Below are 11,062 nucleotides of genomic sequence, written 5' to 3' on the forward strand. Positions count from 1 at the left end.
CGGGTGGGACACGTACGATTTTCTTCATGAAAGGAAGCTTCTAGTGACATCCATATCAAAGAGATTAGGTATGATAAATGTTAGAGGTCAAATACAAGATCAATTGACCTACTTTTATGACAGTGGAGTCATTGTAAGACGCACGATATACTGCTGACCCCAGGATCTATTTTAGGGGCAATAGTTATACCAAACGAAAGCTAGAAGTCGCCAGATTGATGTATTAAAATGCATGGAAGAAAGGATTATTTGCAAACGCATGAAATTTTATATGCATTTTCCTAATGCACTTCTGCACGGTGCATTTGATTGCAACGAAATTTCGAATGTGCCTTAATGATTTTCAAGTTTGTTTAGAATAGCTATGTATGTCTGACTAATACTAACTACAGGCTAAACATGTATATCGACTACTGTTATCACGTCGATAGAGATGTCTAACCTGCTGTTAGTGTTGACCAGACATTGAGTAACCGGCTTAAGAGTGGCTCGAGTTGAGTTATTGTTGGAAACTGATTTCATGGACAAATCATGCTCAAATTTAGCTATTCCTTAAAACCATAGAACGTCAGAAAAGATCTTGTGTATCGATGTCTAATCCGAAAAGTTATCTGCATTAAAATACTTGTAAGCAGGTACATATGTATATCTTTGTCACTTAAAGGCTATTTATTGGATTGAATTTATAAGTTTCGCGAACTTCTAGATTTTCTTGGTTGGAACTTTTCAGGTAATTGTTAATATTGACTTTTAATTGTTGTTAAGCAACCCTCATCATAGAATTCTCTGGCGCCTCTAAGATAGTAATGCTTATCTTGACTTTTCGAGCTGGCCACGCGAAATTTTTTACTACATCGCTTAGCCCACCAACAGTATTATGGTGTTTAGTCAACCTGTACTTCAGAGTTTTGTGGCATTAAACATAGGTTTGAAACGTTAAACTTATTTTTTTATTGTTAGGCATCATTAGAAAAAAATTATAAATGATTGTCACGGGCGGGACACGATAAAACGTTTCAAAATCTCTTAAGTAGGTACTTATAATATAATAAAAGAAATGAAATAGGGCTGCTTAGTATAAACACACTCTAGTTATGAAATTATAGAAAACTCCCTAAAGTAGTAACTAAGCAATACGAAGTTTAAAACTTTTTAGTCACGGGTTGGACATGCTAAACCGTAGTGATTTTATCCTATTATATAATTTAAATGCCTATTTTTCTTCAATGCCATATTGCTTCTTCGGGGCGCAGAAAGATCGAGACATTTATTCCCCCCTTCAAAAAAATAATAACTTTGTGAATACTTGATTTTGCAGAGCCTTCTATATTAAAATATGTTGTCGTATTCAACTACTTTTCTTATGTTGAAGTTTTGAGTGTATTTACAGTGTAATAAAATAATATAACTAAATTTTTTTTCGAAAAAACGTTAATTTCAGGTATTGAGCATTGATTCATCAAGCATTCCATGTTCAATAAGCTACTCTACAATTGGACACAAAGTTTCACTTACTCATGGAATACCCCATATGTAATAGGAGTGCGATATTTTGACAAATTTCGGCTACTGGTCTTTTGTTTATTTAACGTTTATTAATTTTGTATAAAAACTATACAACAAGCACCATTTAAATTCAGATTTCCAACTTCTTATTAAATTTTAAATTTTTAATCAGAATCTTTAGAAAAAATTGTGGTATGAAGTTTTGTTGCCCATTTAATTATAGTATAACAAAGCTCAAGTAATACTGTTTTTTGTTTTTTTTTTTGCTGTCAATTAACTGCACCTCCTGACAAACGCTTGCATTAATTTTTGGGCTCAATCATAAACACATATCTCAAGTAAAAACTTGATTCTAAACTCTCCCCAATTTTCTCATTGCAGGACAAAAATTCCGTCGTGGCATGACAGAATTCTCAACAAACAACGACATCAACAACAAATCACATCTATCACAACCGCTTCAAAATTCACCACGTCATTTCGCTCACTCTCAAACGAAACAATACCCTCATCAACAAAATCTTTCGCAACAACCACATCCTAATTCACCACAACATTACGCAAATAGTAACATAAATCAGCATTTTACTTACGCTTTCCAGCAAACGCATAATAACAGGCATAATCAGCAAACGCTTCCTTTAAATTCTTCTGCAAATACATTTACAACAACATCAAATATCAATAACATTACAAACAATTCATCATCACCCACATCTGCGGCTCAATCGCCATTGCATTATAAGAATCCATTGAATAGCCCGAATAATTCGCCATTCGCTTTCGCCTACAACAACTACGGCGAGCGTGAAACACAAAACGGCCGACAACACCAGCAACAACAGCAGCAGCAGCAACAGAAGAGGAGCAGCTCAACGGCTGCCACGGCTCAGCAACATCAATTGCAACAGCATTTGCGCAGCAGCAAGACGTTGCCGCTTCTAACGCAAACTCAATATCAGCAGCATTTGAATGATTTGCTGCTGCAGCAACAACACTTGCAAAAGCATCAGCAACAGCTGCTCAGCGCCAAGGACGCCGACGACGAACTGAGCGAGGAGAGTCTGAAGCAGAATGTTGCAATAGTACTGAACAATTTGGATCGGTACAATAACGCGTTGCGCAGCATCATACTGAATGAGCAAGTGAGTGGCCAGAGCAGCGTGCTCATTGACGACAGCCTGCTGGTGGAGAGTTTGGGTGCGAATAATAATTTCCTGTTGAATAGCGGCAATACAATGGCTGCGCCAGCAACACCCGAATCGGATTACAATAGCAATGCGACAACGCCTGGTTCGCGCCACAGCATGCCGCTCGATAGCAACATGTTGCAGCAGCATCAGCATTTGGTAGGTTTGGCCAACGCAGCGGCTGCGGCCACAGCAACGGCTTGTGGTGGTGGTATTGGTGGTGGGTTAGGTGTTAGTAATAATGTTAATGGTGGTGGTGGTGGTGGTGGCTACTTGGGCAACAATGTTGCCGGCAACAATTTAAACTATTCGATTGCTTCTTCACATGATTTCACTCACGATAATTCCGATTATCAGTGGCTACTAGACTGTGACTATCGGGATGGCTGCGGCAGTGGACTACAGCGCAGCATTTTCTCATCGCTAGCGGGCTCCTATAATGGCGACATAATTTTCTACAATGACTTCTCCAAAAAACTGGATGCTAACCTTGCCGAAGTAGATATGGAGAGCTTTCGTGCCGAGGACATACTACTCCATATGCCATCGTATTGCAAGAATATGAGCAATAGCAATCGTCTGCAACAATCGTTTCTCATGCAGCAAAATATGTTGCCTCTAACGGCACAGCAACAGGGTGGTGGTGGTGGTGGGGGTGGCGGCGATATAGGTGGAGGTGTTGGCGGCAGTGCCAATCATCTATCACAAACTTCGCTCATCTCCAACAATGAGCTTATCGATAATTCGATTTGCAAGTCAGAGTTGCTCTTCTCGCCGGTAAAAGAATCGCACTTATCGGCCGATTCGCTAGATATGGATGCGTATCCGGAGAATGAGGACATTATATTGACGTGCAAGGCGAACAAGGACAACTACACAATCGCTTTTGAGGGAAGCGTACTGTACTCTGATGACAGCTTCTATGGTGTGTATGAATGGGAATTTTGGCATTTTGTTAAATTCTTATTTCAAATTGCATTTCTATCTGATTTCAGCTGAACCCTCGGATATTGCCACAAGGAACAGACAGAATTTCATAAATTTGCATAGCAATCTTGAGGATATCGTTAAGCGCAAAGCTTTGGATGTCTCGATGTCGCGATCTGAGCAGGCCACAGCTGTGCGCGGCAAGCTGCAGAAGAGTAACACTACACAACTGCAAAGGTACGTAGTCTAAGTGGTTGAATTTAAGTTACGGTACTCTCTTTTCAGTTGTCAGTTTCAATTTTGATTTTAATATTTGACTATCATACGTTTACATTTGTTGTTTTGTAACAGCTTACTAAATCCCGAGTGAATAAGCGAATACACTTAAGGCTAGTTTTTCATGATCAGTGTATGTACACTTAGATCATTTAAACCACGTTCATATTTAGCAGCTGGCTGACATGTGATTGGCTAGTCTTAGTTTAAACCATCGTGGGTACGCATATTTCGAGAGTCGTGGTAAATGGCGACCGTCTCTCTCTGAATGCCGGTGATCACTCGTCGGTACATCGTCACATCCAAAGGTTTTTCGATGTAGGTTGGTAGCATGTCCATATATTCGAAGGAGACTTTCTGAAGTGTCACGTCGGTGGCTCTTCTTCGAGCAAGCGCCCATTTTGATGTTAACGTCTGTTGCATCCTACCAAAACCTGCTTGCTGAGCATTTTATTGTGCTCCCTTACAAGGAGCCTTCGCTGTGGAGATGGTCTTCAGGCGACATCAGAAGGCATCTTTGCTGTACGGAGTACGGCATTCTGACAAGTTTGCAGCTTCGTCCACTGCGCCCAACTAGTCCCCGGCGATCAAACAGGCGTAGCAAACTTCAGAACTGGCTGGCCATATATGCTTCTTAACTGGGAGCATTCGGCCCTCGCTGTGCAAGCGGTGCTCAGGCGAACCAAAAGGCATTCCGTCGAAGTGTATTATTTTGGCAGGTGTGTCGCTACGACCCCTGCGTCCGAGTAGTTCAGTTTCAAAGGTAATCTCTAAAATGCTCATTACTTACGTTTGGCAATGTAATGTCTTCGGCCCGTATGCCTAATTTCAGCTTGACCTCTTTCATCCAAGTGATAAAAGGTTTGCCGTTGATTTCGTGGCGGAAAGTTTAAGGTTATAGTAAGGAAGTGAGAAAGATGTCATTGTCTTGCCGGACGATGTTAACGTGGTCGTGTTGTGCTTTGTCTGTTGGTGGTTTTCGTTTATATCATCGTCGGAGGCGGCGATAGATCTGTATCAGGGGAGCCTAAAGAGTGATGCTCAGGGCAAAACATATTCGGAAGTGGCACCAGCCAAGGAAAAAGTCTCATTTGACTGATGTCATGTTTCAATATATTCTGCTCTAAGCGCTGAGCATACTTCGTGAAAGCGAAGAGACGCCGGTCAGCCTTCTCACTGGAGTTAAAGCGGGATGTAGATGGGGGAGTTGAATTGTTGCTCAGGTGAACTCAGAAAAGCCTAGCGGGTTCTTGTGTGCTTCATGGAGGCCGAGACCTGAAACCTGAGTCATTACAGTGCCTAGAACCGGCTGCCATGAGAATGTTGCATAGATATTTGAAAAAGTTTCATGGAAAAGTTTTGCAAATAAAAACTGCACTTTGCCGTTTTATGCGGTATACACATACATACATATAAACATATACATATGCAAGACAATCAATAATGAATATGTTGTTCAAAATTTCCGTTCCACACGCGATAACGAACCAAATGGAAATTGTAGGCACTCAGTAGACCTCAGAACTCAGCGCGGTAAATTGTGTAATATTTGTACGCTCACAGAGACACACGAGAATATGTAATATTATTAAAGTAAGGAAGAGTGTAGAATGTAAGTGCTGACGCTGTCAGCAGTTCGGAGGGTTGATTGCTCGAGCGGATGGTTGGTGGGGTCAATTCAATTGAGTTCAATTTAAATTCATTATTACTCATACGGATTATATGCACCGACTTACGTATGTTGAACCGTATGAATGAAACAGAGAATTAAGGCTTGTGGAACGTATGTATGTACTCGATTTATAAATTAATTTTGCAATGATAGGGAAAGCAGCTAAAACGAGAAAAATATTTACGCAAATTTGCTGAAAAGGTGTAGTAGTAGATTATTAAATTGTACGCCAAAGCTTAGCAAAACCTTTTTGCTAATTTAGTCCAAACGCAAAAGTACAATCTTCGCTTTAGTTAAGTCATTCGCTTCTTATCGCTTTCGATGACTAATTCTGTTTACTTATTTACAGATACCCTTCGGGCAATAACAACACCGCCGCTAACAACATCATTGTGGCACATATACAACACGCACCGAACTGCTTGGTGCGTAAAAGTCGCAGCCTTCCAAATCTGCGCGAGCACAAAGATCCAACCGCAATGGCTTGCAGTAGCATTGAGGATACACAACAGCAACAGCAACAGCAACATATACAACAACAGCAGCTGAATGTTTCACAGGCGGTTAGTACGTCCAATATGGAGTGCTGCAAGACGTCACGTAATTTGCTTCCCATGTGCCAGATGCCAATCTCTTCTAATTCCATAATTGCCTCCATTACGTCGGAGCGCCTAAATACGGTAGAACAATTGCAGCAGCAACATCACCAACATCAGCAACTGCAGCAGCAGTTACAGCAACAACATCAGGTTGGCGCCCAGCAGCGTCACAAGCACCGCTGCTCTTGTATGCCATCAAATGCCACCACCGTCGCCGTTGCCGCTGCCGCTGCCGCCACAAATAGTCACAATTGCGCTGCAGCGCAAAAGCATGCACCTATTTCGGGTTCTGCTTCGTCGGGCAGCTCGAATCCTCCCGCCTTCAATCTAGTCAAACTATTCATCAAGCAAAAGAGCAATAACTCCGCCACAGATGATCAGCTGATCAGCACCCATACCTGCATGGATGTGTCGTCCGGCTGTTGGCCGTCGAGCGATGCGGCCGGTTCGAGTAGTAGCTCGTCGCTGGAGCAGCGGCTGCGGAAGAAGAGCATGAACGATTCGGGCAAGGGGTCGGCACTGAGCAGGCACGACGAGGATGAGGAGCAGCTGTGCGCGCAAGTGCGCGGCACATGCGAAACGGCATTCCATACAGATCAGCATCACATCCCCGCCGGCCATCCCACACCAACACGTCGTCATTTGCGTATACGCAACGATGCCGTTTTCTACGATGAGGATCCAAGCTCTAGCTCAAGCGGTTCGTTAACGGCGACCAACTCGCCTGCGCACCGACGTCGCAGCATGCCACTGCGTCATCCCCAATTGTGCCAATTGGCGACACAACACAAGGACGTCGGCACGGCATGCAGTCTGCAGTCGTCCGAAGGTAGTCGCAGCAATTCGGAGCAACTTACGCAAGTATATGTGTCGACTGGCACCTCGTCTGCTACGCTGGAGCGGCAACGGTCGCGTTGTGAGGGCGCACAACCCACAGTGTCAGCAGCCTCAAGTTCGGAGCTGATCTCGCGCTCCATGCAAACTTCGTGCGGCTCAGCAAGTACGCGCAGCAGCTTGAGCGATCGCTTCCGATTTGTGCCGCCATCCTTCTTGGCGAAGCTCAACAATCTGGGCGAGGAGCAACAGGCGCCAATCTATGTCATATATCCAAATTATGCGTTGCCTGATTTGGGTTTCGTGCAGACCAATTCAACGGCCGATGTCATTTTCTCGCCATTCAACTACAAAATGGCTGTTGGTGAAAATGATGGCTCGAATTCGATGTCGTCTCTTAAGAAACGCTTTAGCCTGAATAGCAACGATGACGAGATACTCAAAGCCATGGACTACAAACACGTAGTGGATTGGCAATCGTTAGCGACACTCTTGCCGACTGATTATCGGCGACGTTTGAAACACATTCCCGAGGTGAATAGCTTGCTGCCCGACTTGGACGCTGAGCTATCACAGCGTCCGCTATTTTGCATGACTCCTCCCATACGACGCAATCGACCACACATCTGTGACTGCGCGCATTACTTCCAACAACAACGGCAGCAGCAACAACAGCAGACTCAGCTGCCCACCGGAGAAGAGGGTTCGTCGAGCTCTGCCTCTAGTCAACAACCCAGTTCTGGTTATCGTGGCTCGTCCACTCTCCTAGCCGACTCTGCAGACTTGGAGAACGCCGATCCCTTAAAGCAAATGTACGTATATCAGTATGAGCAGCAACGCATGGACTCTGGCGTTGAAATGAGTCCCGCAGCTGGCAAAACGCCACCTCAACCGATGCCACGCGGTATTTTGCGCAAGTCTTCATCACATTCAGCAAATCGTACGAAACGTAATTCAATGATTGAGGGACACCAAACTAAGTTGTCGAAGCAAGAAAAACGCCGTAGTCTACAAGAGCCCCCCTACCAACATGCAGTCGGTTCGTCAGAGGAATTAAGTGAAGTATTTGAGGAGGAGGCCGATCTGTATGCCACGCCACAGCCGCGACAGGAACGTCTATCACGTAAAGATTTAGACGCACGCATGCGTTTCCTTTCATCGCTGCCGCGGTCTGAACTTAAATATTTTGCTGAAATAGCAGCAATATTAGAATCGTCTACCGAATTTCAAGTAGCCTACGATCCGGCGGCATTGAAAAAGGAAGTTAGTCGTGCGCTAAGTCAGCAGAAAAAAGTTTCTTTCAATGATATTCACACGCTGACCGAGAACGAAGAAGAAGGTGACATGAGTGCGCAGCAACAGCGGCAGCAACAACCATTGCTGCCACCAGAAGCACGACAACGCTTCACAACGCCACCCAACTCACCGAATATTTCGGTAGCGGGCATGCGTGGTGGTGAGACAGTACCACGACGCTCCTCTCAAATGGAACAGCATCAAACGGCCAAGCGGCTGGCGGCACTTGACGAGCAAGAGAAACGTAAGATTGAAAGTAATCGCTTTAAGCGGCTACAGATACAATGGGAACTGATGAGCAAAGACTCGACGATGTTGAAGGAATTGGCTAGCGCACAAGAGACGAAGAGCGGTGGCTCCACACCGACTGCAACGGCAACATCGGCGACCACAGCAGCGGCGGCAGCGGCAGCAGCTAATGCGGCGCACAAGTCGCGTATACCGCGACCAGTCAGCTATCCAGCGGGAAAGTGAGTATGAGTAGAATGTTGCGTTGTAGAGTGTGGTGTTGATTGATTTGAATGTTAACATTTTTTGCAGTAGTAGAATCGTATAATTTCTTAACATGAAATTGTTTCACGAATTTTTAAAAAAATATTTCTTTCATGCATGTTAATCGTTTGACTTTTTCGTTTTGTGCGTTAACTAATTTCAAATTACACTGTAATGCACTTCCCTTAGTAGTACTTAAATTTAGAATTCACACTCAGCTGTACTAAACTTAAAAATTTCAAATTAAGCTATCTTAATTTTAGTAAATAATAATCCCTAATCCATCCCTAATGTAAATTATTATTTATTTATTTATTCTAAAAGTCTGCGGTTATCTAAATGGAAGTACATACAAGTAGTCCTACAATAACGTTGATTTCTCCTAAAATTTCTATAGAATTCAATTTATTATTAGATTTTGTTTTATTTGTTTATTTTTTATACTAATGTCGAATTTCTACTAGGCATGGAAATGACAAAAATTTTATATTGAAATGGCTTGTAGAAACAAACTTAATGACCACTTTTAGTGTTGAATAACAACATGCCCAACAATGTCGTAAAAATGTAATTTAATGTCCAGTGGAAATACGGTATAACAAAGGGTATTTTTTTTAAATAGTTTATTTGTAAAAGTTATTTTTTTATAGTCGGTATTTGTTCGTACAGATATAAAACAGTAATTTGCTCACCCACATCAACGCATTGAAATAACATTTTTCTAAAATCTTCCCAAATTTAATTTCATTTTTCCCCATTTTCGTATTTTTTTATTTTCATGCACCCTACAAAAATACTCCCACCTCATAATTTTGGCCAACAAATTTACCAATTTATTTTGTATATATTTTTTATATATCGCACCTGTGTAATTGTCTCCACAACAAATATTTACATACATACATATACATATGTGTACGAATATACTTGGTACAATAATTTTGCATGTGTGGCATGTAGAGCAAGAAATGCTAATTGCAACACGAAACCCGTTATGAAACCGCTCGAAAAAGCTAAAACCACTAAACTAAGTATATCTCCAAAAATTACCAGAATAAGCACACAAGAAGCAGATGGAAAGACAACACGTTCACCTAGTCGTATTGTGCCACCGAAGCGATACAGCATGACAGCTGGAACTGTTGGTGCACCAGTGGCGACAACAGCAACACCCGGTGGCGCTACGAGAGCGCGTACGCCCACAAGTCGAGTGGCAGTGACAGCGCCAAATACACCCAAGCGACGAATGCAGTCACCAAGGTAAGAAGATAAGTTAAAAACTAGATTTTGATTTAAAAACTTAACGGTTTTTTTGTTTTTTTTTTTACTTTTCAGAACAATACAGCGCGTGCGATAAAGAACGAGCTGAGTAGCTATGCCGCAACAAAAAACAAATACAACACACGAACATGTGAAAACATTACCACAAAACAAACAAAAAAAAAAAAAAATTAATTTATGTTTCTACTAAATGCATAGTTTTGGAACTGATTTCTTCTAGTATAGGCTGAATGTGAAGAGAAAGAATGCCGGCAAATGCAAAGGAAAGTTGTATTCAAATCATAAAGAAATCATTTGAAATGCGATATATGTACAAGCAAGAAGTGCGAAAAACACCAAGAATACCAAATACTTAAACAGCATATGGTAAAAATTCAGATAAGAATCCCCTCAGCATTGAACCGTGTTGGCTGTTACTTGGGCGTAAACCAAAAAGCGAGCGCTAAGAAAACGAAAACAAGCGGTTTACTGCAATCGTTAAAGAAATCGTGAAATGCTATGCGACTACATTTGTACATATACATACACGTACATGCGTGCGAAGGAATGCACCTAAAGTGATATTTCATGAAAAGAGCAAAGTGAAGACGTATCGATGGATGGATGGCAAGCGTTGCGACGATATGCCTCTAGTATTTCCTTAGTTGCTTATCAACTAGTATAGATTTAAACAGCTAAATCAATGAATATTTAATTTATCGTTTTTTCTTATTTAAGTCTAATACAAAAAAATGTCTTATTTGAATATGTAAAATGTAATTAAATAATCAATCGTACGCATAAAGAAATACTATACATATATATAGAAATACGAAGATATGCAAAAAATAAACTGAAATAAAAAATGAAAAGCAAAAATGTATGCAAATAGACATACATACATATGCATCAACTATTTATATAAACATACACACATTCGTATATACATACATTCATAAATGAGTAAAGGCAGTAGCAAAAGCAGCAACAGCAGCAGAAAGCATGCATGT

At 41.8% G+C, this 11,062-nt stretch overlaps 1 protein-coding gene across 5 annotated transcripts in view; it reads left to right on the top strand.

Annotated features, from left to right (window-relative positions):
* Positions 1–10,805, top strand: part of LOC118737013 — a 23,951-nt gene extending 13,146 nt beyond the window's left edge. Inside the window, exons 2-7 of one of the 5 annotated variants that reach the window (XM_036467245.1) lie at positions 1,888–2,855; positions 3,054–3,621; positions 3,692–3,860; positions 5,921–8,770; positions 9,753–10,052; positions 10,128–10,805. In XM_036467245.1, coding sequence (XP_036323138.1) covers positions 1,888–2,855; positions 3,054–3,621; positions 3,692–3,860; positions 5,921–8,770; positions 9,753–10,052; positions 10,128–10,149 — 4,877 coding nt within the window. In that variant the 3' untranslated portion in view covers positions 10,150–10,805. Of the gene's footprint in view, positions 1–1,887; positions 3,622–3,691; positions 3,861–5,920; positions 8,771–9,752; positions 10,057–10,127 lie in introns of those variants that run through there. The other 4 variants (XM_036467242.1, XM_036467240.1, XM_036467241.1 and 1 more) reach the window with 4 other exon arrangements.
* Positions 10,806–11,062: the final 257 nt, after the last annotated feature.

The sequence above is a fragment of the Rhagoletis pomonella genome, unplaced genomic scaffold (genome assembly GCF_013731165.1).
Source record: "Rhagoletis pomonella isolate Grant_MI unplaced genomic scaffold, Rhpom_1.0 Rhpom_scaffold_00004, whole genome shotgun sequence".
NCBI lineage: Eukaryota > Metazoa > Arthropoda > Insecta > Diptera > Tephritidae > Rhagoletis > Rhagoletis pomonella.